Here is a 25,734-nt window from a genome sequence, read left to right as displayed (position 1 = left end):
GACCTGATACACAACTTGTGTTAAAGTGTTCAGCAACCATTTCTGGGACCTAAGAAATTGCCCATGACCAATAGTACAAGGCTCTTGGTTTTATCTCACCTTTGCATGCACACAGATGGTCTGAGGTTTTTGTTCCTCCTGAAAGCAGCTATAATCTTCCTGTTCATCAGCCTCCCACTAACAGGAACAGGAAGTTCTGTCTCAGACCTTTAATCAAATCAATATTATCAGGTGGTAAAAGGAAATTCCACGGCCTCATCAGTGAGTTTGGTTTCAGAAAACCACTTCAAGCTGCTCCTTAAGGAGGAGCTGTGGCAGCCTGTGGTGGAAAAAGTAGCAAAAAGCACCCTAACTGTTTCATAAAAATAAGATTCTTGTCTCCAAATTCTTTTAAACTGTAAGAATGGTGATTTAACTAATCTAGCAAATGTGTGCTTTAGATCAAAACTTGATTTCAATAACTTGTGCATATCAGTTTGAAATAAATTTTGATGTCCATTTGTTTTGTAGAGCTGAAATTTGGATCTTTAAAGTTTGTGGTGTCCAAGAATTCCACTGCAGTAAGGCTGGTGGATAACTTTAATTTAATGAAAGCACTGTGGTTGCTTAGGGTGTCTAAGGAATGATGAAGCACCTCCTCTGAATATCCAAATGTCACCCAAATACTTGAAATAATACAAAGGGTTATGACAGACACTCAGTGCACATGTATCTCTGTCAGCCACAAAAAGTCTATTTTCATTTGTTTTTTAGCTCCATTTTTACATACATCACAGCTCATTTTTAAAATGTCATCTGAGAATCTGTTGGATAAAGGAGTTTTATCCTAATGCTGCTCTGAAGGCTGGAATTTGGTTTTAAGTTTCCGCTCTTTTAACCATGTTTTATTTCACCTGTTTTTTCTTCAAATCACAGCTCAGCTTCTAATCTCATATCTGACCTTCTGCTAGGAGCCAGAAATGTGTGTTAACGCTGTTCTGAACATCAGAAATGCATTTTAAGATTTCCTTCAGCATTACCCAGAATGCATTGTAAGGTGGGACTTCATATTTTAGCTTGTAGTTTAGCTTTTTATGTTGGAAACTCTAACAAACTATATACTGTTATGAGTAGCATGAGCTCCTCTGTCAGTCTAAATGGCTTAGAATGAGCTTGGAAACATGTAGAAAATCAGCACCAAGAGTCAGAATGTGGTGTTCATTGTTGAACTGCTGCCTGATGTAAGCTTGATCACAGAGAACACATCCTGGTGGCAGCTTTGGGTAAGTCTTCTCACTTTGTTATTGTGGTCATGCATTCTTTTTGTTCCACATATACTCTGAGCATTCTAGAGGTCTTGCGGTGTATGATGGCACTAGAATGGCTCTTTGCTCTCATTGATGGTTTGAATCCCAGCAGGTATCTGGAGACCTGGAAGGCAGCAGCTTGTTGTGGCTGGTTCAGATTCTACTTCCTTGGGAGGATTGCTAATTAGTGACATCCTGCTATGGCTGCTTTTGCTCCTTTTGGTGGGCACTAGGGTACGGGGGGCTGTAACAACCTGGTGGAGATCTACTGGTGTGCAATTCACTCTGCACAGGTTAGCTAAGGTGAGTCAGTGTATTTACAGACTGCCAGCATTCAACGCAGACCAGACCAAAAAAGAATCAACGGAGAACGCTTCTGCTTCCTGGGCATGCTAGTTCCACCTTGCGGTGTTAACGGATAGCGTGTTTTTGAAACCAGGGGCCCGGTACGTATCAGCCTTCCCAGGTTCCGTCTATAGGAACAGCACGTGGGAAAGGTGACTCTAGGACTCGGGAGTCTTAAATGCAGTCCAGTCTTCTATGAGGAATAGCCTCTCACACACAGCAACATACTGGCATTCTGTCTTCAATTCTACAGTTCCTCCACTTCTAACTGCAAAAGGAATGAATGTTATTTTCAGGAAATCTTCAGCTTAAAGGTCTGCTAAATAGCTTTAACCTCCTAAGACCTGAACTCTAGAGTTAGTCATGTATTATTAAATCCTCTGTGATTTTTACAATTATTAGTTCCCAATCAGCCCAAATATAAAATTATTTTTACATTATGTAGCTGCTGAACAAAATTACGTCCACATATCAGGACATTCATTTTAAATGTACAAAAGACAACATGGTAACAATTGATCAATGAAATCCAAACCTTTGTTTTCTCCTCACATTAGCATTATTTCTGAGTTTAAAAACAAAATGCTACACAGTAGTTGAGACTGTTTCCACAAGGTCACCCATTGAATATAAAGTAAATCACATTGTTGCTGTTCTAAACAGTTAATTTGAAACATTTAATTCAGAGACCAAATCTATTTCAACTTATTTTTCCCCTTATGGGATCATGCTCATACTTGCGTGTAAACAGCTTTATAACAATAACAAGCTGCCTGTAAGCAGAGCACCTTGTAAATAAAACTGCACTAAAATTTTTTCTGATGTGCTTTTACTCTGCGTCACATTGCATTCTTGAAGTTTACTGTGTTTTGCATATGGCATTAGCCCTTCCATGGACTGAGACATGGAGCAATACCTTCACTGGGGGCTTTTTCCATTGGAGTAAAATCAAATTCCCACTCTGAAAAGTCAGTTGTCATCAAGCTAAGACAAGACAGTTTTTGCTGATTCCATGCAAAAAGGTGCCATGATGCTGTTCTTGGTGCAACACAGAGGTCTTTGCACTACGGTAGCCAGCTATTCACTAAAGCCAAATCTTTAATGAGTACCCTCAATTTCCATTTCTGCCATTTGTCTTGCAGCAAATCATAAGGTCAATTGCACCCATCTTGGACTGGGTTGTGAGACTTAAGTTTGACATTTTTGTGAGCTCTCTCCTAGCTGTCTTGCATGAACAGTTTACATCAGGCGTAGCACAAGATCTTTTCACCATGAAAACATGTCAATACTCAGTGTAATTTGTGTTTATGCTCCCCCAACTTATTTAATATCTTTAGTTAGCTGCTTCAGCAAAAAGATGAATATAAAGTAACCTACAACTATATTATTACAATGGATCCCATGAATCAGGTAGATTTAAAGATCCAATCTCGGTAAAATATAGCAGCTTCTATAAATGTAAACTACTGAAACCACTAAAAATATGTAATTGTAACATTTTTGATAGGGGATTAGTGTTTTAAGACAAATGATTATAGATCCATCCAAGTTTTGCTATTTTAAAATAAATGCAATAGTAAACAGATGCAAACATGGAAGGAAAATAAAAAGAGCAATGAAAATTACCAATTTTAAGGAAGGGCTAACGTTTAGGGCTAACGTTTAGGGCTAACGTTTAGGGCTAACGTTTAGGGCTAACGTTTAGGGCTAACGTTTAGGGCTAACGTTTAGGGCTAACGTTTAGGGCTAACGTTTAGGGCCAACGCCAGGGCTAACGCCAGGGCCAACGCTTAGGCCAACGCCAGGGCTAACGCCAGGGGCTAACGCCAGGGCTAACGCTAGGCTAACGCCAGGGCCAACGCCAGGGCTAACGCCAGGGCCAACGCCAGGGGCTAACGCCAGGGCTAACGCCAGGGCTAACGTTTAGGGCTAACGCCAGGGCTAACGCCAGGGCTAACGCCAGGCTAACGCCAGGGCCAACGCCAGGGCCAACGCCAGGCTAACGCCAGGGCTAACGCCAGGCCAACGCCAGGGCTAACGCCAGGGCTAAGCGTAGGGCTAACGCCAGGGCCAACGCCAGGCTAACGTTAGGCCAACGTTTAGGGCTAACGTTTGGGGCTAACGCCAGGGCCAACGCCAGGGCCAACGCCAGGGCTAACGCTTAGGGCCAACGCCAGGGCTAACGTTTAGGCCAACGCCAGGGCCAACGCCAGGGCCAACGCCAGGGCCAAGCCAGCTAACGCTTTAGGCCAACGCCAGGGCTAACGCCAGGCCAACGCCAGGGGCTAACGCCAGGGCCAACGCCAGGGCTAACGCCAGGGCTAACGCCAGGGCTAACGCCAGGGCTAACGCCAGGGCTAACGCCAGGGCTAACGCCAGGGGCTAACGTTAGGGCTAACGCCAGGGCTAACGCCAGGCCAACGCCAGGGCTAACGTTTAGGCTAACGCCAGGGCTAACGCCAGGCTAACGCCAGGGGCTAACGCCAGGGCCAACGCCAGGGCCAACGCCAGGGCTAACGCCAGGGCTAACGCCAGGGCTAACGCCAGGGCCAACGCCAGGGCTAACGCCAGGGCCAACGCCAGGGCCAACGCCAGGCCAACGCCAGGGCTAACGTTTAGGGCTAACGCCAGGGCCTAACGCCAGGGCCAACGCCAGGGCTAACGCCAGGGCTAACGCCAGGGGCTAACGCCAGGGCCAACGCCAGGGCCAACGCCAGGGCCAACGCCAGGCCAACGCTTTAGGCCAACGCCAGGGGCTAACGCCAGGGCTAACGCCAGGGCCAACGCCAGGGCTAACGCCAGGGCTAACGCCAGGCCAACGCCAGGGCCAACGCCAGGGCCAACGCCAGGGCCAACGCCAGGCCAACGCCAGGCCAACGCCAGGCCAACGCCAGGGCTAACGCCAGGGCCAACGCCAGGCCAACGCCAGGGCTAACGCCAGGGCTAACGCCAGGGCTAACGCCAGGGCCAACGCCAGGGCTAACGCCAGGGCCAACGCCAGGCTAACGCCAGGGCCAACGTTTAGGCTAACGCCAGGCCAACGCCAGGCCAACGCCAGGCCAACGCCAGGGCTAACGCCAGGGGCTAACGTTTAGGGCCAACGCCAGGCCAACGCCAGGGCCAACGCCAGGCCAACGCCAGGGCCAACGCCAGGGCTAACGCCAGGCCAACGCCAGGGCCAACGCCAGGGCTAACGCCAGGGCTAACGCCAGGGCCAACGCCAGGGCCGCCAGGGCTAACGCCAGGGCTAACGCCAGGGCTAACGCCAGGGCCAACGCCAGGGCCAACGCCAGGGCTAACGTTTGGGGCCAACGCCAGGGCTAACGCTTTAGGGCCAATAACGCCAGGCCAACGCCAGGGCCAACGCCAGGGCCAACGCCAGGGCCAACGCCAGGCCAACGCCAGGCCAACGCCAGGCCAACGCCAGGGCCAACGCCAGGGCCAACGTTAGGGCTAACGCCAGGCCAACGCCAGGCCAACGTTTAGGGCTAACGCCAGGGCTAACGCCAGGGCTAACGCCAGGGCCAACGCCAGGGCCAACGCCAGGGCCAACGCCAGGCCAACGCCAGGCCAACGCCAGGGCCAACGCGTTTAGGGCTAACGCCAGGCCAACGCCAGGGCTAACGCCAGGGCTAACGCCAGGCCAACGCCAGGCCAACGCCAGGGCCAACGCCAGGCCAACGCCAGGGCCAACGCCAGGGCCAACGCCAGGCTAACGCCAGGGCTAACGCCAGGCCAACGCCAGGCTAACGCCAGGGCTAACGCTTTAGGCCAACGCGTTTAGGGCTAACGCCAGGGCCAACGCCAGGGCTAACGCCAGGGGCTAACGCCAGGGCTAACGTTTAGGGCTAACGCCAGGGCTAACGCCAGGGCCAACGTTTAGGGCTAACGCCAGGGCCAACGCCAGGGCCAACGTTTAGGGCCAACGCCAGGGCTAACGCCAGGGCTAACGCCAGGGCTAACGCCAGGGCTAACGCCAGGGCTAACGTTTGGGGCTAACGTTTAGGGCTAACGCCAGGGCTAACGCCAGGGCCAACGCCAGGGCTAACGCCAGGGCTAACGCCAGGGCCAACGTTAGGGCTAACGCTAGGGCTAACGTTTAGGGCTAACGTTAGGCCAACGCCAGGGCTAACGTTAGGCCAACGCTTAGGGCTAACGTAGGGGCTAACGTTTAGGGCTAACGTTTAGGGCTAACGTTTAGGGCTAACGTTTAGGGCTAACGTTTAGGGCTAACGTTTAGGGCTAACGTTTAGGGCTAAGGTTAGGGGTTAGGGGTTAGGGTAAGGGTAGGGTTAGGGTTAGGGTTAGGGTAGGGTTAGGGTTAGGGTTAGGGTTAGGGTTAGGGTAAGGGTTAGGGTAAGGGTAAGGGTAGGGTAAGGGGTTAGGGTAAGGGTTAGGGTAAGGGTTAGGGTAAGGGTTAGGGTAAGGGTTAGGGTAAGGGTTAGGGTAAGGGTTAGGGCCACGGGCCGAAGTGGCAGAGCTTTTCCATATATTCTGACGCTGGCATGACATGTCAGGCTCCTATGTGGCGGGAAGAGCAAACAGTGCCACCTCGGTATGCCTTTGTATTGGGCCACATGGGAGCTTTCGTGCCATTTGATGGGAGACGCAATATATGGAAAATCCACTGGATGGCGCTTGTGTATTGCGATTGGGAGAGCCTGCCACGAGGTGGCAATGTGTGCCACTTGAATATCAAGTGGGTTAGGGGGGTCGGCCATGCCACGAGGTGGTCCTTGTGTGCCAACTGGGTATCAAATGTGTATTAGGGGGTTGGGGGGGGGTCGGCCATGCCAGGAGGGGGCCCGTGTGCCACATGGTTATCAAGTGGGTGTATTGGTGATATTTTCTAAGTGTTTGAATCTTGGTGGTGTGTTCGGGTATGTTAGTGCATGTCCAGCATGCCACAAGGTCAAATGTGTATTAGGGGGTTGGAGGGGGGGTCGGCCATGCCAGGAGGGGGCCCGTGTGCCACATGGTTATCAAGTGGGTGTATTGGTGATATTTTCTAAGTGTTTGAGTCTTGGTGGTGTTTTCGGGTATGTCAGTGCATGTCCAGCATGCCACAAGGTCTCTTGCGCCTGTATTCCTTTGTGGCAAGTGTTGTGGTCAAGTCAGAGTCCACGGACCCTCCTGGATCTCTGGAGGTCCCAGGGGGATGTTGGCCAACCTCCTAGCGGGCCTTTGGTGCCCTATTCCCGGGTAAAGTACCTCCATGTTCTGCCCTGGTTGTCTGGAAGTCAAGTATTGTTGTCTGGTCAGAGTCCACGGACCCTCCTGGATCTCTGGAGGTCAAAGGGGGATGTTGGCCAACCTCCTAGCGGGCCTTTGGTGCCCTACTCCCGGGTAAAGTACCTCCATGTTCTGCCCTGGTTGTCTGGAGGTCAGGTGTTGTGATCAAGTCAGAGTCCATGGACCCTCCTGGATCTCTGGAGGTCAAAGGGGGATGTTGGCCAACCTCCTAGCGGGCCTTTGGTGCCCTACTCCCGGGTAAAAGAGCTCCATGTTCTGCCCTGGTTGTCTGGAGGTCAAGTATTGTTGTCTGGTCAGAGTCCACGGACCCTCCTGGATCTCTGGAGGTCAAAGGGGGAGGTCAGCCAACCTCCTAGCGGGCCTTTGGTGCCCTACTCCCGGGTAAAGTACCTCCATGTTCTGCCCTGGTTGTCTGGAGGTCAAGTGTTGTGATCAAGTCAGAGTCCACGGACCCTCCTGGATCTCTGGAGGTCAAAGGGGGAGGTCGGCCAACCTCCTAGCGGGCCTTTGGTGCCCTATTCCCGGGTAAAAGAGCTCCATGTTCTGCCCTGGTTGTCTGGAGGTCAAGTGTTGTGGTCTGGTCAGAGTCCAGGGACCCTCCTGGTTCTCTGGAGGTCAAAGGGGGAGGTCAGCCAACCTCCTGGCGGGCGGGGTGGGGCTTGCCACTTCGGGCAGCCGTCAGTTGTCCCTTGTGGCAAGGCCTCTGGTGCTCCATGTAAAAGAGCTCTGTGTTCTGCCCTGGTTGTCTGTAGGTCAAGTGTTGTGGTCAAGTCAGAGTCCATGGACCCTCCTGGATCTCTGGAGGTCGAAGGGGGAGGTCACTCCTGGCCTGGCGGGGTGGGGCTTGCCACTTCAGGCAGCCGTCAGTTGTCCCTTGCGGCAAGGCCTCTGGTGCTCCGTGTAAAAGAGCTCTGTGTTCTGCCCTGGTTGTCTGGAGGTCAAGTGTTGTGGTCAAGTCAGAGTCCATGGACCCTCCTGGATCTCTGGAGGTCAAAGGGGGAGGTCGGCCAACCTCCTAGCGGGCCTTTGGTGCCCTACTCCCGGGTAAAAGAGCTCCGTGTTCTGCCCTGGTTGTCTGGAGGTCAAGTGTTGTGATCAAGTCAGAGTCCATGAACCCTCCTGGATCTCTGGAGGTCAATGGGGGATGTTGGCCAACCTCCTAGCAGGCCTTTGGTGCCCTATTCCCGGGTAAAGTACCTCCATGTTCTGCCCTGGTTGTCTGGAGGTCAGGTGTTGTGGTCAAGTCAGAGTCCACGGACCCTCCTGGATCTCTGGAGGTCAAAGGGGGAGGTCGGCCAACCTCCTAGCGGGCCTTTGGTGCCCTATTCCCGGGTAAAAGAGCTCCATGTTCTGCCCTGGTGGTCTGGAGGTCAGGTGTTGTGGTCAAGTCAGAGTCCACGGACCCTCCTGGATCTCTGGAGGTCAAAGGGGGAGGTCGGCCAACCTCCTAGCGGGCCGTTGGTGCCCTACTCCCGGTAAAGAGCTCCATGTTCTGCCCTGGTGGTCTGTAGGTCAAGTGTTGTGGTCTGGTCAGAGTCCAGGGACCCTACTGGTTCTCTGGAGGTCAAAGGGGGAGGTCAGCCAACCTCCTGGCGGGCGGGGTGGGGCTTGCCACTTCGGGCAGCCGTCAGTTGTCCCTTGTGGCAAGGCCTCTGGTGCTCCGTGTAAAAGAGCTCTGTGTTCTGCCCTGGTTGTCTGTAGGTCAAGTGTTGTGGTCTGGTCAGAGTCCAGGGACCCTCCTGGTTCTCTGGAGGTCAAAGGGGGAGGTCAGCCAACCTCCTGGCGGGCGGGGTGGGGCTTGCCACTTCGGGCAGCCGTCAGTTGTCCCTTGTGGCAAGGCCTCTGGTGCTCCGTGTAAAAGAGCTCTGTGTTCTGCCCTGGTTGTCTGTAGGTCAAGTGTTGTGGTCTGGTCAGAGTCCAGGGACCCTCCTGGTTCTCTGGAGGTCAATGGGGGAGGTCAGCCAACCTCCTGGGGGGGGGGGTGGGGCTTGCCACTTCGGGCAGCCGTCAGTTGTCCCTTGTGGCAAGGCCTCTGGTGCTCCGTGTAAAAGAGCTCTGTGTTCTGCCCTGGTTGTCTGTAGGTCAAGTGTTGTGGTCTGGTCAGAGTCCAGGGACCCTCCTGGTTCTCTGGAGGTCAAAGGGGGAGGTCAGCCAACCTCCTGGCGGGCGGGGTGGGGCTTGCCACTTCAGGCAGCCGTCAGTTGTCCCTTGCGGCAAGGCCTCTGGTGCTCCGTGTAAAAGAGCTGTGTTCTGCCCTGGTTGTCTGGAGGTCAAGTGTTGTGGTCTCGTCAGAGTCCAGGGACCCTCCTGGTTCTCTGGAGGTCGAAGGGGGACGTCGGCCAACCTCCTAGCGGGCCTTTGGTGCCCTACTCCCGGGTAAAAGAGCTCCGTGTTCTGCCCTGGTTGTCTGGAGGTCGAAGGGGGAGGTCAGCCAACCTCCTAGCGGGCCTTTGGTGCCCTACTCCTGGGTAAAAGAGCTCCATGAGAGCACCTGTTGGTAATGGAAAACAATGGGTTATGATTTATCTTTTCCCCCCCCCTAAAATAAACTAAAAGTTGGCTCCGGCAGCGGTTTCAGTAGCCTAGCAGTATCTCTACAGGAATGGGATCATCCAATGCAGTCCATGCAGTCATTTTCCAACTGACAATTCCTTTCTGGTATTTGGACCCACAAGGCGAACCGGTTCCGATAGGCTAGGTGTAGACAACAACACAGACTCTGACTCAGATGGATGTTAAATCCTTCCAACGCTTCCAAGTTCAACTGCAGAGTGGCACGTGTCTACACCGAAACACTGAACGATTCCAGTAGCTTAGTGATAAGTCAGTGCCCCACGTGGGATTCGACCCACTTTCCTCCAGCACTGTAGGAGACCACCTTAGCCACTGAGCCGCCGGAGCCATGCACATACATGTGCTCATAGTGCTTATATCTAAAAAAGAAAAGAAAAACAACAAAAAAAGGCAAAACGGTTAGTAGCCCCCGAAAAACCGTTAGTAAAACGGATAGTAGCCCGTAAGAAGTCGACCACGGTGGCAGGCTGGAGTCTTGCCCAGGAACTCCCGCGTCATGCTATCAGGAGGCTACTGGAACCTCTGCTCATAGTGCTTATGAGCACTCTGCCATGTCGGGCTTTCTGCCGGTTGTCCCCTGTGGCAGCAGAGCATGATGACGTCGTCTGAGCGCTGTGGGGGTTGGGACTGCCATTTCGGCCTATCTGCCGGTTGTCCCCTGTGGCAGAGAGGGCCATGACGTCTTCAGAGTGCTGGGTGGCTGGGTGGGGGTTGGGCTTGCCATTTCGGCCTATCTGCCGGTTGTCCCCTGTGACAGAGATGCCATGACATCTTCAGAGTGCTGGCTGGCTGGGTGGGGGTTGGGCTTGCCATTTCGGACAACCGGCCGGGTGTCCTCTGTGACAGAGAGTGCCATGATGTCTTCAGAGTGCTGGCTGGCTGGGTGGGGGTTGGGCTTGCCATTTCGGACAACCGGCCGGGTGTCCTCTGTGACAGAGAGTGCCATGATGTCTTCAGAGTGCTGGCTGGCTGGGTGGGGGTTGGGCTTGCCATTTCGGACAACCGGCTGGGTGTCCTCTGTGACAGAGAGGGCCATGACGTCTTCAGAGCGCTGGGTGGGTGGGTGGGGGTTGGGCCGCTGGAGCCATTCACATACCTGTGCTCATAGTGCTTATATCTAAAAAAAAAACAAAAAAAACAAAGGCAAAACGGTTAGTAGCCCGTAGGAAGTCGACCACTGTCACAGGCGGGATTCGAGCCCAGGAACTCCCGCACTGCGATGCAGCCATCCTACCCCTAGGCTACTGGAACCGTAGTTGTGTCTGTGCTCATAGTGCTTTTGACTTCGTCTCTGCCATTTCGGGCTGCCTGCCGGTTGTCCTCTGTGGCATAGAGCACCGATGACATCTTCAGAGTGCTGGCTGGCTGGGTGGGGGTTGGGCTTGCCATTTCGGACAACCGGCCGGTTGTCCTCTGTGGCATAGAGCACCGATGACATCTTCAGAGTGCTGGCTGGCTGGGTGGGGGTTGGGCTTGCCATTTCGGACAACCGGCCGGTTGTCCTCTGTGGCATAGAGCACCGATGACGTCTTCAGAGTGCTGGCTGGCTGGGTGGGGGTTGGGCTTGCCATTTCGGGCTGCGGGCCGGTTGTCCCAGACAGCAAGAATGGATCTGAGAGTGTATAGAAGGTCTGCTTGCATCCATGCTTCCACAGGAACTACTAGACTACCGTAGCCGCTGACCTACTCCCACCATTGTGTTGGAGCAATCCTTGTGCACACCTTCTGCTACTAGACTACTTCAACCGTGTCTGGTGCTAGCCGACGTCTTCTTTGAGGCGTGTACCTCAGGCTACGTTTTTGCAGCCTGTAGTCCGTCATTAGGCTTGTGTTTCTGCGTTTCGCAGGGGATGGGGATGCGTGTCATTCGGGCGTATTAGCAAGTCCCCCCAAACGGCTCAGTGGGTCACTGGGTCCTGCAGCCTTCTTCTTAAGCTTCAGTTTCTGCTGTTCCCCACACTAGACTACTTGAACCGTTTTTCAAACAATATCTGGCATAGGGGAGTATTAGCAAGTCCCCCCAAACGGCTCAGCCACTGGGTAGAACCTCTGGAACCTCTGCCTGCCTGCCTGCCTGCAGCCGTGCTTAATTTGTTTCCCAAAGGAGATAATTCCCCATTGTGATTGACGCCGAAACGGCAGGTTAGGGTGCAAAGTTCTCCCGTAAGGCAAAGCCCCCCCCCAGAGCAGGGGGGCTTCGGAGAACGTTGTGCCTCGTCTCGTTTATTCCTCCCAGTGTGTGGGATGGCCAGAGCACACATTCGGCCCACGTAAGGCACGGGAACCCCCCTTTAGCCCCTCTGAATGTCGTGTCCATTAGGACATGAATCTCATTGTGATTGACGCCGAAATGGCAGAGCCGGGTGCAAAGTTCTCCCGTAAGGCAAAGCCCCCCCAGAGCAGGGGGGCTTCCGAGAACGTTGTGCCTCGTCTCGTTTATTCCTCCCAGTGTGTGGGACGGCCAGAGCCCACATTCGGCCCACTTAAGGCACGAGAACCCCCCCTTTAGCCCCTCTGAATGTCGTCTCCATTAGGACATGAATCCCATTGTGATTGACGCCGAAACGGCAGGTTAGGGTACAAAGTTCTCCCGTAAGGCAAAGCCCCCCCCCAGAGCAGGGGGGCTTCGGAGAACGTTGTGCCTCGTCTCGTTTATTCCTCCCAGTGTGTGGGACGGCCAGAGCCCACATTCGGCCCACTTAAGGCACGAGAACCCCCCCTTTAGCCCCTCTGAATGTCGTCTCCATTAGGACATGAATCCCATTGTGATTGACGCCGAAATGGCAAATACTTGTCATTTGGGAGTTCTCCAGGGGTATTCCATAAAGCAATGGCCCCCCCCAGGGCAGGGGGGGCTATTGCCCCCCCCCGCCTGGTCCTGTTTATTCCTCCCAGTGTGTGGGACGCCCCGAGCCCACATTCGGCCTACTTGAGGCATGGGGAGCCCCCTTTAATCTCCTGTGAATGTTAACAGTAAGTGCCCTGCCACTTTGGACTTGTCACTTTGCATCCAAATTGGCAACCCTATCAAGAAAAAAAAAGAAAAAGTCGGCGTACCAGGCTGGCTTCGATCCCCGCTCCCCTGTATGGGAGTCCGGTGTCTTAACCACTCTGCCACGAGAGAGACCGTGTTAAAAACTCTTAAATGGCGGGGTATTCAAATGTCACTTTCCCATTGAAAGTGAAAAAAAGTCAGCGTACCAGGCTGGCTTCGATCCCCGCTCTCCTGGGTGGGAGTCCGGTGTCTTAACCACTCTGCCACGAGAGAGCCCGTGTTAAAAACTCTTAAATGGCGGGGTATTCATATCTCTATGTCCCCGTTAAAAAGTGAAGAAAAACACAAAAAAGTTCGTCAGAGCACATGTACTTTGCTGGGAGAGACTGTTAGGTTTTTTTTCAAAGAGATAAAATTGTTAAAATGGGTTTATTTATTTATCCAAAGCAAAGTAAGTAACTAATTTGCCACGTGCTCAGACCTGCAGCAGTTAAGTGCTTGTTAATTGCGCCAGGCAGACAGGAGCCAGAGTTCTGCCACTTGACGTCACATGACCCTGCTCGGTCTTTGAAGTGCATTCCTTTGAAGTGCAGGTGAAGCTTGTGCTGCGCATTTAGAGGGAGACTGCAGAGGAGCAAGCAGCACGCAGCAGAGAGAGCACGTTGTTTAATCAACTTTTGGAAGCTTCACTCGACGGTAAGTTGTTTTTAATTGCTTAATAGCATTACATGTGACTATTTTTTAAGAAAATATGTGCGTGCCTGCTTCTAAAACGCAGTTAGTTGCAGATAATTGGTACCATTTTTTACTTTTCCTATATTGCATGCACTTAAGTGAATATAGCTCTGTTATTTGCACTATTTTTACATATTAAAATAATTTTCTCTGTGCTCAGTGTTTATGGCTTCGTCTCTGCCATTCAGGGCTGTGGGCTGGTTGTCCCTCGTGGCATAGAGTGCTGGGGGTTCTGGGGCCGCCATTTTGGACAACTGGCCGGTTGTCCTTTGTGGCATAGAGTGCTGATGACTCCTTTGAGTGCTGGGGGTTCTGGGGCCGCCATTTTGGACAACTGGCCGGTTGTCCTCTGTGGCATAGAGTGCTGATGACTCCTTTGAGTGCTGGGGGTTCTGGGGCCGCCATTTTGGACAACTGGCCGGTTGTCCTCTGTGGCATAGAGTGCTGATGACTCCTTTGAGTGCTGTGGGGGCTGGGGCCGCCATTTTGGACAACTGGCCGGTTGTCCTCTGTGGCATAGAGTGCTGATGACTCCTTTGAGTGCTGTGGGGGCTGGGGCCGCCATTTTGGACAACTGGCCGGTTGTCCTCTGTGGCATAGAGTGCTGATGACTCCTTTGAGTGCTGTGGGGTCTGGGGCCGCCATTTTGGACAACTGGCCGGTTGTCCTCTGTGGCATAGAGTGCTGATGACTCCTTTGAGTGCTGTGGGGGCTGGGGCCGCCATTTTGGACAACCTGCCGGTTGTCCTCTGTGGCATAGAGTGCTGATGACTCCTTTGAGTGCTGTGGGGGCTGGGGCCGCCATTTTGGACAACCTGCCGGTTGTCCTTTGTGGCATAGAGCAATTTCATTTTAACTTTCTGATTTCTCTTTGTCATCTTATTCAAAGGAAAATGACGCCACCCAAAGAGAGGGCCACCTGCCCCATATGTGATTATAAATTCTCGTGCCTGGGAAAGCACCTCACCACGAGGCATTTTATTAAAAATAAGATTGAAAGGCGCCTGCTAATTAATTTGGGCACGGGCAGAGTTAATTTCCGCCACCTTTCCTGCCCGGTCCCGGGATGTACATTCGCCAAGACCCGGGTGGACCGGCACCTGGAGGAGGGGCACCCGGAGCTGGATCACGCTAAGATCATGGAGATCATACGTGACACCAAAAAGCAGGTGACCATGGATGGGCTAAGGGCCCTCCGTGCCTCCAACCCCACCCCTCCAGTCATGTCCAACTTGGACATCGGGTTGGAGCACGAAGAAGTTGTCTTCGAGGCTGCGGACGTGGTGGAGTCCACCTGCTTGGAGTGTCCAAAGCTTATGAAAGAGCTTGGGGAGCTCCGCCGGCTCCTCAAGCTGAAGCAGCGGTGGGCCAAACGGGCCAAGGCCAAGATCCAGGCTCTGGAGGAGGTATGTAAAAGTCTTTAACATCCTCAGATACTTACCTGAGTTCCTGCCTTCCAGGAGACCTAGATCCTATTCCCGAATGGCAGCGAGCTTGCGCCTCGCTGCCATTCGGGAATAGGATCTAGGTCTCCTTTGTGTCACTTACCTGAGTTCCTTACTTACCTTAACAGGCGCTCCAAAAGGCAGGTGGAGTGGGGGGGGACTCTGGGGAGTCTGATCTGCCTTGCGGCCAGGAGGCGACCCAGCAGCCAGAGGAGGATTCCTCTGGCGAGGAAGAGGGAGAGGAAGAAGAGGCCTCCAAGAAGACCTCGAAGAAGGCCATCTCGGACACCGTGGCCAAGGTCTTCAGGGGTTTCCCAGAACCCATCCGTAAGTAATGTCACCGCTTGCCACACATTTTTCTGTTTGGAAAAACCATGCAAGTTATGTTTGAAACCTTTTTTATCCAGTGGAGTTCTTGGACGAGTTCTGGGTCCACCTGAAGGGGGCCCTCGGGTCCAAGAAGCAGCAGGAGAACCAGCGGTCCAAGTTGGGCAGGATCCAACAGTTCCTGCTCTTCATGTCTGAGGGGAGGTCCATCCTGCCAAATTGGACCTTCCTTCACAACGTCAGCAGGATCAATGAGTAAGTTTCTCTCTAATTAGCTAATGTGTGTGTTCATGTTGAAATTACAACATTTCTTTCTGAGCAGATGGCCGGGACATCTGCACGGGGAGGGCAAGGCCTTCACCACAATCAAGGGCTACATCTTGAACGTGGGGGAGTTCCTCGCCTTCTTCAGGGACACGCCGCCATCGACTTCGCGGGTGTCCAAGAAGTCGTTGGTGGCAGTCATCAGGGCCTTGTCGCAGATCCTCAAGGCTTTGGCGAAGCGGGTGGTGCTGCGCCAGATCCATGTGAAGAGGAAGAAGGCCGGGAAGCTCATCCCCAAGGAGGACCTCCATGCGTGCCAGGAGCGGGCCCGTAAGGCCATCCCTAAGCTGCTTGGTAAGATTTATGCAAAATTTCTGTAATGTCTTCAGTTACTTACCTGACTCTGCCCTTTAGGATAACCTGTAAATTATCCTGAATGGCAGAGACCAAGCTGCCTTTCGGGATACTCCACAGAGTATCCCGAAAGGCAGCTTTGTGACTTATTTACCCACTTACCTGAGATGTAATTTCTGTTTTTCAGACGCCTTGGAAACTATGCCCACCCCGTCAAAGATACGCCGCTTTTACGGATACATAAGTGCGTACTTTGCCAGCCTCTATGGACACAGAACCGGCGTGTTGACTAACATGTCGGTTCAGGAGGTGGAGGAGGCCAAAGCCGAAGCCAAGCCTGGGGACCCGGGCTTTGTGGTGAACGTAAGTGTAACGATCTACCTGAGTTGCTGCCATATGGGATAATTCACTGACCATCCCGAATGGCAGCTTACTTACCCTCTCCTTTTTGCACAACAGGTGAAAGAGCACAAGACGAGCAAAGCCTTCGGGCCTGCTCAGGTCTACCTTACAGTCGAGGAGTTTTGCTGGGTGGAGCAGTGGCTCGCATTCCGCGAGCAGCTCCAGACAACCTCTGACCTTGTGTTCTTTAATGAGAACCATCAGAGGGTGAAAAACCTGCAGACCCACCTCCAGGGTGCATGGAGCGAGATGGGGTTGCCGGGCAGTCCCACATTCATGGATTTCCGGACCTCCATAGCCACATATGTAAGTAATTACATGACATTTTCACTGTGAAAACTCAAAATAAAAACAAAATATTGAATAACTTCCTTTATTTTTCAAGGCCAGAAATGTGTTGTCCCCTGGCACCAGGACCAAGATCAGCAAAAGTATGTGCCACAACACAGACACAGCAGAGAAATTTTATGCCATGTCTCAGACAACAGAGCAGCTGGCGGAGCTGCGGGCCCGATTTCAGGAGGCCACGGACCCCGACCTCCCGTCCGGCAGCGACATTGCAGAGACCCCACTCCTCGTCCTCTCTGAGTCCTCCAGTGAGGATGAGGGAGAGGGCGCGGGCGCTGTGGAGAGAAAGACGGTAAGTCTTCCCATTTCAAATGTAAAGTTAGCTGCCACATGGGATAACGTGTTTCCTCTCCAAAATGACAGAGTGGAAGCCGCCATTTTGGAGAAGGAACATGTCATCCCATGTGACATGTACTTAAGTTCCTGATATATGTAAAGTAAACTCATGTAACATTTTCTTTGTATTTCAGAGTAAGGAACTCAGTGAGGATGAGGGCGCGGGCGCGGGCGCTGGCGCGGGCACTGAAGCGGGCACTGGCGCGGGCGCTGGAGCTCCTGTTGTGGAGGAGAAAAACATGGCAAGTCTTCCCATTTCAAATGTAAAGTTAGCTGCCACATGGGACAACGTGTTTCCTCTCCAAAATGACAGAGTGGAAGCCGCCATTTTGGAGAAGGAACATGTCATCCCATGTGACATGTACTTAAGTTCCTGATATATGTAAAGGAAACTCATGTAACATTTTCTTTGTATTTCAGAGTGAGGAACTCAGTGAGGATGAGGGCGCGGGCGCGGGCGCTGGCGCGGGCACTGAAGCGGGCACTGGCGCGGGCGCTGGAGCTCCTGTTGTGGAGGAGAAAAACATGGCAAGTCTTCCCATTTCAAATGTAAAGTTAACTGCCACATGGGACAACGTGTTTCCTCTCCAAAATGACAGAGTGGAAGCCGCCATTTTGGAGAAGGAACACGTAATCCCATGTGGCATGTACTTAAGTGCCTGATATATGCAAAGGAAACTCATGTAAAATTGTCTTTGTATTTCAGAGTGAAGAACCGGTCGAGGGCTGGGAGTCTGACCACTCTTATAGTAAAAATTGCAGAGAGGAAAGCGAAGACCAGCAACAGGCCTCCTCGGCCCAGGACTCCCCATCCCCATCCCCTGTAAAACGGCCACGAAAAAAGGGTCTTTTTGACCTTCCAAAAGTGTCTCCAATGGCATATTACAGGCTGAGAAGACGCAGCCTGAAGCACACACCAAGGAGAAGCCGCCTGCGTCCCAGGAGCGCTAAAAAGAAATAGTGTTTTATTATAGTGTTTTATTAGGAAGTTAGTTTTTCTTATTTTTTGTTTGAGGTTTATGTGTTTTGTTCAATGTTTATTTTGTTGTATATAGTTTGTACATAGTTTGTATATAGCTTTGTTTTATGTGTGAGTTTTTTGGTGTGTTTGTAAATAAATGTTCATTCTTGTTCAAGAAAAGTCTTCCTTTATTTTAAGAACCTTAGTCTCTGCCACATAGCCGCATGTGTTTTTTCTCCCAAATGGCACATTGATCAGTCGACATCCGGTGTCACTGCCTCTGGAGCTGGACCACTGTTGGAAGAAGGAGAGGTAATGGTTATTATTACTTGGTGGCACTTACATGACTTCCTGGCACTTACCTGACTTCCTGGCACTTCCTGACTTCCTAAATGACATAAATCCCATTGTGATTGATGCCGAGATGACAGGCCCGGAGGGCCTGTCATTTCGGTATCAATTTTCAGTCCGACCAAGTGGCATTGTCTCAGTCTTTAATGCTTGCCATATAGGAACCCGAGTGAATTCTCCCATAAGACAACGCCCCCCCTGCCCTTGGGGGGCTTCTTAGAACGGTGTGCCTTGTCTCGTTTATCCCTCCCAGTGTGTGGGACGGCCAGAGCCCACATTCGGCCCAATCAGGGCACGGGAACCCCCCTTTTAGCCCCTCTGAATGTCGTTTCCCAAATGACATAAATCCCATTGTGATTGATGTTGAGATGACAGGCCGGAGGGCCTGTCATTTCGGTATCAATTTCAGTCCCACCAAGTGGCATTGTCTCAGTCTTTAATGCTTGCCATATAGGAACCCGAGTGAATTCTCCCATAAGACAACGCCCCCCCTGCCCTTGGGGGGCTTCTTAGAACGGTGTGCCTTGTCTCGTTTATCCCTCCCAGTGTGTGGGACGGCCAGAGCCCACATTCGGCCCAATCAGGGCACGGGAACCCCCCTTTTAGCCCCTCTGAATGTCATTTCCCAAATGACATAAATCCCATTGTGATTGATGCCGAGATGACAGGCCCGGAGGGCCTGTCATTTCGGTATCAATTTTCAGTCCGACCAAGTGGCATTGTCTCAGTCTTTAATGCTTGCCATATAGGAACCCGAGTGAATTCTCCCATAAGACAACGCCCCCCCTGCCCTTGGGGGGCTTCTTAGAACGGTGTGCCTTGTCTCGTTTATCCCTCCCAGTGTGTGGGACGGCCAGAGCCCACATTCGGCCCAATCAGGGCACGGGAACCCCCCTTTTAGCCCCTCTGAATGTCATTTCCCAAATGACATAAATCCCATTAGATTGATGCGAGATGACAGGCCCGGAGGGCCTGTCATTTCGGTATCAATTTTCAGTCCGACCAAGTGGCATTGTCTCAGTCTTTAATGCTTGCCATATAGGAACCCGAGTGAATTCTCCCATAAGACAACGCCCCCCCTGCCCTTGGGGGGCTTCTTAGAACGGTGTGCCTTCTCTCGTTTATCCGTCCCAGCGTGTGGGACAGCATGAGCCCACATTCGGCCCAATCAGGGCACGGGAACCCCCCTTTTAGCCCCTCTGAATGTCATTTCCCAAATGACATAAATCCCATTGTGATTGATGCCGAGATGACAGGCCCTCCGGGCCTGTCATTTCATATCAATTTTCAGTCGACCAAGTGGCATTGTCTCAGTCTTTAATGCTTGCCATATAGGAACCCGAGTGAATTCTCCCATAAGACAACGCCCCCCCTGCCCTTGGGGGGCTTCTTAGAACGGTGTGCCTTCTCTCGTTTATCCGTCCCAGCGTGTGGGACAGCATGAGCCCACATTCGGCCCAATCAGGGCACGGGAACCCCCCTTTTAGCCCCTCTGAATGTCATTTCCCAAATGACATAAATCCCATTGTGATTGATGCCGAGATGACAGGCCCTCCGGGCCTGTCATTTCGGTATCAATTTTCAGTCCGACCAAGTGGCATTGTCTCAGTCTTTAATGCTTGCCATATAGGAACCCGAGTGAATTCTCCCATAAGACAACGCCCCCCCTGCCCTTGGGGGGCTTCTTAGAACGGTGTGCCTTCTCTCGTTTATCCGTCCCAGCGTGTGGGACAGCATGAGCCCACATTCGGCCCAATCAGGGCACGGGAACCCCCCTTTTAGCCCCTCTGAATGTCATTTCCCAAATGACATAAATCCCATTGTGATTGATGCCGAGATGACAGGCCCGGAGGGCCTGTCATTTCGGTATCAATTTTCAGTCCGACCAAGTGGCACCCACCATTTTAAAACTACTGTGTAGTCACACTGTTGTCATCCACCATTTTAAAACAAAAGTGTGACTACACAGTAGTCCATCAAAAGAGATGGCCGTTCAGGATCATTGGCACATGACCATGAATGACCACCCCTCTGGTTATTGCTCATCCGCTCCTGGAATCGAACCCCACTCTCCTGGGTGGAAAGCATGTGCTTTAACCACTGTGCCACGGGGAGGGTTTTTGAGTTTCCAACATATTCATATTTGAGTAATCCAAAATGGCAGGTACATATGTTTCCATCAAAAGTGCTGGCACACCAAGGATCATTGACAGTTTAGCCTTGATGTGCGCGGCACTGATATCTTGCTTGTAATCTCTGGGAATCGTACCCAGGTCTTCGGAACGACAGTCTGGGGAATTAACCTCACGACTGTCGTCACTGATGTGATTATTGGCCTCATAGTGCTTATGTCTTGTAGGTCTGCCACGTGGTGGGACCAGCGCATTCCTGGATGGCAACATGGTGTACCTGCAATATGGGAGTCTTAGTCAGGCCCCCCAAGTGGCAAACATGCATCGTTGGTGGGGGGAAAAAAAGCGTTCCGAAAGGAACACCCCATGCGTTTCCGTCACCAGTAGTCTAGGGGTAACGATCTGTTGACCCCCCCATCTGTAGCCGGAACCAGTAGCTTAGTGGTATTGAACCCGGCTCTCCCGGGTGGGAGTCGTTTGCCTCGATCACTTCTCAAACAGAGAAATTCAATAATGTATGGTGCTCATAGTGCTTTTATCTTGTAGCTCTGTCACTTGGGACACCTGTGTCGCCGTCCTGGATGGCAACATGGTGTATCTGCAATGTGGGAGTCTTTGTGAATACTCCCAACCGGCAAATGTGTATCTTTGGCGGTAAAAAAGGTCCCGAAAGGGACCCTCCCCGCTCATATTCAGCACCAGTAGCTTAGTGGTATTGAACCCCAGTCTCCTGGGTGGGAATCATTCTCCTTGCCCACTTCACAAACAGGGAAATCACATCCATACATTACCAAAAAACCCTTATATCCATGTGTCATTTAGGATTCTCTATGAGGTATCCTAAATGACAAAAAGACCAGGCTGGATTCGATCCCCGCCCTCCCGATTGGGAGTCATGTACCTTAACCACTGTGCCACGGGGGAGGCACACTGTCAAAATATGTCCTGGTGCTTTTATCTTGGATGCGTCCCAAATGGCAAGTCCATTGAGAATGATACCGGGATGGCAAGTCCCATTGAGTCTGATACCGAGATGACATTCCCCCCCATTGAGTTTGATACCTACCTGGCAAATCCCATTGAGTTTGATACCTACCTGGCAAGTCCCATTGAGTTTGATACCAAAATTGCAAGTCCTGTTCAGAAATATGGCAAAGTGTCACTTACCTTGACATTGATACCGAGATGACAAAGTCCCATTGACTTTGATACCTACCTGGCAAATCCCATTGAGTTTGATACCTACCTGGCAAATCCCATTGAGTCTGATACCAAAATTGCAAGTCCTGTTCAGAAATATGGCAAAGTATCACTTACCTTGACATTGATACCGAGGTGACATGTGCCATTGAGTTTGATACCAAAATTGCAAGTCCCATAGAGTTTGATACCAAAATTGCAAGTCCTGTTGAGTTTGATACCAAAATTGCAAGTCCTGTTGAGAAATATGGCAAAGTGTCACTTACCTTGACATTGATACCGAGGTGACATGTGCCATTGAGTTTGATACCAAAATTGCAAGTCCCATAGAGTTTGATACCAAAATTGCAAGTCCTGTTGAGTTTGATACCAAAATTGCAAGTCCTGTTGAGAAAAACGACAAAGTGTCACTTACATGGATAATGATACCGAGATGACAAAGTCCCCATTGATTATAATACCTAAAAGGCTCCTTACCAGGGGCACGAGCTTCCAGGGCCTGCGCCCTGGAGGGTGTAGTCCGCGGAGGGGTGCTTAAGTGTGGGTACACATGTTCGTGAGGTGCCCAGGTTCATGCCAATTCATGGAACTCCTGGACAGTTCCAATATGACAAGTGCCAGTGAAATGACAAAGTGTCACTTACATGGATAATGATACCAAGATGACAAAGTCCCCATTGATTATAATACCTAAAAGGCTCCTTACCAGGGGCACGAGCTTCCAGGGCCTGCGCCCTGGAGGGTGTAGTCCGCGGAGGGGTGCTTAAGTGTGGGTACGCATGTTCGAGAGGTGCGCAGGTTCGTGCCATTTGATGGAACTCTGGATGATACACCTGATGGCTCCGTGGTAAAAGTCCTATAGCCCATTATGAGTGTGTGTGGGTATGGCAGCTTGTCATTTGGTGCCCTGAGGTGTGCCATACGAGCGGATGGTAGCTGTGGAGCTCTGGGGTGTTGTTTTGAAGACCTCCTTGCGGGCCCTGGGTGCACTATTCCTGGGTAAAGACCCTCCATGGAGACCCCCGGATGTCTCTGGAGCTCCAGGGGTGTGGCTTGGAGCCCTCCTAGTGGGCCCTTGGTGCCCTATTCCCGGGTAAAGACCCTCCGTGGACACCCCTTTGGTTCATCCAGAGATAGGGCTATGGCAAAGTCCCCATTGAGCGTTATAACGAGATAGCAAGTCCTGTTGAGAAATACGACCAAGTATCACTTACCTTTACATTGATACCGAGATGGTCAGTCCCATTGATTTTGATACCGAGATGACAAGTCCTGTTGAGAAATATGACCAAGTGTCACCCCCTGGTTCTCTGGAGACCTCCTAGCGGGCCTTTGGTGCCCTATTCCCGGGTAAAGACCCTCCATGGAGACCCACTGGTCCTCTGGAGCTCCAGGGGGGTTGCTTGGAGCCCTCCTAGTGGGCCTTTGGTGCCCTATCCCCGGGTAAAGACCCTCCATGGAGACCCCCGGTTCATCCAGAGATACCGATATGACAGGTGCCATTGACTTTGATACCGAAATGACAAGTCCTGTGGAGAAAAAAACTACAAAGTGTCACTTACCTTGACATTGATACCGGGATGACAGGTGCCATTGACTTTGATACCGAGATGACAAGTCCTGTGGTGAAAAAACGACAAAGTGTCACTTACCTTGATATTGATACCGGGATGGCAAATCCCCATTGGGCCTGATACCGATATGACAGCTCCTGTTGAGTTTGACGCCCGACTGGCACAGTCCCATTGACTTTGATACCTACCTGGCAAATCCCATTGAGTTTGATACCTACCTGGCAAGTCCAATTGAGTTACTTACCTTGGCATTGATACCGGGATGACATGTGTCATTCACTTTGACACCGAAATGACAAGTCCTGTGTAGAAAAAAACGACAAAGTGTCACTTACCTTGACATTGATACCGGGATGACAGGTGCCATTGACTTTGATACCGAGATGACAAGTCCTGTGGAGAAGAAAAACGACAAAGTGTCACTTACCTTGACATTGATACCGGGATGACAGGCCCCATTGACTTTGATACCGAGATGACAGCTCCAGTTGAGTTTGACGCCCGACTGGCACAGTCCCCATTGACTTTGATACCGAGATGACAAGTCCTGTGGAGAAGAAAAACGACAAAGTGTCACTTACCTTGATATTGATACCAGGATGGCAAGTCCCCATTGACTCTGATACCGAGATGACAGCTCCAGTTGAGTTTGACGCCCGACTGGCACAGTCCCCATTGACTTTGATACCGAAATGACAAGTCCTGTGGAGAAGAAAAACGACAAAGTGTCACTTACCTTGACATTGATACCAGGATGGCAAGTCCCCATTGACTTTGATACCGAGATGACAGCCCCCCGTTGAGTTTGACGCCCATCTGGCAAGTCCCCCATTGATTTTGATACCGATATGACAAGTTCTGCTGAGTTTGACGCCCACGTGGCATCTTCCTATGGAGGTTGACACTGAAATGGCAAGCCCCATTCATTGTTATACCCAAGTGACAAGGTCCCATGGGTCGAGATACCGATGCGGCATAACGGGCGTGATACCAAAATGGCACGTCCGCCATGTAAAGTTATACCAAGGTGGCGAGGTGCCATCTGGTGGCGTAGGTTGGTATTGCAGGCGGATCTGCCATTCGGGAGAAGTCAGGGGTGTTTCTCCAGTGAACTTTGTCCACTTTGCCGCTCCGCGGGGGGTAGAGGTTCGCCCTTAAAAATCGGTAGGGCGGGTCATATGGGTAACGAGGGATGGCCCGATTTTTCGAGCCGGTCCCCCCGACCCCACGACCTTCCGTGTGCCCTCCAGAATTTTTCAAAAAAGGCCCAAAAAGTATCCCAATTGTACAGGTTTTTGATGCTGGCCCTAATGTGGGGTTAGGGATGAATCCGACAATGCGGTACTATTTTTGACTTCCATGAAAAATGTTTAAAAATGCATTCCCCCAGGGAAACCTATATATTGCCGGAAAGCTTAGACCGTGAGCAGTGTGCCGGTGCCGTTCGTTGCGCTGTGCGGTGTTCACGGGACGCGGGAGTAGCGGATACGGGATTACCGGTGTTTCCGGACATTTTCGATCTCCATAAAAGTGTTTAAAAATGCATTCCCCCCGGGAAACCTATATATCCCCGGAAAGCTCAGACTCCGAGGAGTAGCCCGGTGCCGTTGTTTCCGCTCGGGGACGCTCGCAGGCCGAATTAAAAATCGAAAACCGAATTTCGCAAAAACGGTCAAAAGTCCGCTTTCCCGGCGGCCGAATTCTCTGAAACCGGGATCAATGAGCCCAGGAGAATGCGCTGATCACGGCAAAATTATCCCCCGGTCCCGGAGACGCACTTCGATTTTCGGACCTCCGCGGTACCCTCTTGCAGCTGACGCTGAATCTGCAGCACCTCTCTGTCGTCGGATACGCACGCACCGGTAGTCTTTTGACCTCCGTAAAAATCTTTAAAAATGCATTTTCCCCGGGAAACCTATATATTGCCGGAAAGCTTAGGCTCTGAGGAGTAATTCGGCGTGGTCCTTTCCGCTCGGGGACGCTCACAGGGGGCAGGAAAAATCCCGGAAGTCCCGCCCCAGAACCGCGTCCGAAAACGGTCGAAAATGCAGGTTTATCGGTCAAAATCGACCATGCTCCGATAGCCTGCGATCCAGAGAGCAGCCCCGTGCAGTTAAAACATTTTTAAGCCGTTCACAGAAGCCGGGAGAAGGCTGGAAGTCCCGCGAGTTTTCTGCAGCAGCTCCAGTCGCGGCCGTTCAACGGCGCGGACCAACCGGATTTCAGAGCTGTAAAAAAAAAAATCCCACCGGCAGGATTGTAGGGGAGAGTTCAGAAAGAGGACTTGGAGCGAAAAATGACTAAGTCCTTCGACACTTTGCCATTTTTCGTACTTCCAGGGTCTCTATTATGACTCTTTATCAGCGTTTTAACGGCCTTTTCCAGCATTTTCGGCCGTTTTTCCCGGAATCTCGGTACGGTTCTCTGCTTCACAGGGGAAGAAAGTGACGGGCTCTGGCCGATCCGGTGCGTCTTCCCGGCCCTTCTGAAGGGACGAGGGGGTGCCCTGGTTCTGTTTTGAGCTCCGTGGATGCGTGGAAGCCAGAGTGAAGACGGCCGGTCTCAGGCCGACGAGGGCGCACTGTGAGCGGCTTCCATCGCCGCTGCGTGCCCCCCGGAGGTCTGAGCGCTGATGCCTGTCTCCGTACCACCAGCAAGCTCGCACCCTGACCGATCAGCACACGTGGCTCGCCATGGGTGGCCCCCGTCGGCCCTGACACTCTGTGTCGGCGCTTCGATGGATGGTTCATCCAGCTTTGCGGGCTCGCCTCCAGGCTCGGGCGCACATGGGCGTTCCAGGACCTCTCTGAGGTCCTGCTTACACTCCCCGCCCCGTGGAGCGGACAGGGGCG

At 52.0% G+C, this 25,734-nt stretch overlaps 1 protein-coding gene across 1 annotated transcript; it reads left to right on the top strand.

Annotated features, from left to right (window-relative positions):
* The first annotated feature begins 14,081 nt into the window (after positions 1 to 14,081).
* LOC122845272 lies at positions 14,082 to 17,615 on the top strand. The gene is made up of 11 exons (XM_044141479.1): positions 14,082 to 14,594; positions 14,762 to 14,960; positions 15,041 to 15,215; positions 15,283 to 15,578; positions 15,766 to 15,941; positions 16,038 to 16,286; positions 16,366 to 16,620; positions 16,799 to 16,906; positions 17,085 to 17,294; positions 17,371 to 17,487; positions 17,553 to 17,615. Exons 1-11 carry the CDS (start codon positions 14,082 to 14,084, stop codon positions 17,613 to 17,615), a joined length of 2,361 nt encoding a protein of 786 aa, XP_043997414.1.
* Positions 17,616 to 25,734: the final 8,119 nt, after the last annotated feature.

The sequence above is a fragment of the Gambusia affinis genome, linkage group LG15 (assembly GCF_019740435.1).
Source record: "Gambusia affinis linkage group LG15, SWU_Gaff_1.0, whole genome shotgun sequence".
In the NCBI taxonomy this organism is placed as follows: Eukaryota; Metazoa; Chordata; class Actinopteri; order Cyprinodontiformes; family Poeciliidae; genus Gambusia; species Gambusia affinis.
This window is presented reverse-complemented; position numbering and strand designations above follow the sequence as displayed.

Coding starts and splice junctions, on each gene's coding strand:
- LOC122845272 (XM_044141479.1), top strand. CDS start 14,082: ATGACGCCACCCAAAGAGAGGGCCACCTGCCCCATATGTGATTATAAA. Junction 14,595..14,761: donor AGATCCAGGCTCTGGAGGAG/GTATGTAAAAGT, acceptor TTACCTTAACAG/GCGCTCCAAAAGGCAGGTGG. Junction 17,488..17,552: donor ACTCCCCATCCCCATCCCCT/GTAAAACGGCCA, acceptor GGCATATTACAG/GCTGAGAAGACGCAGCCTGA.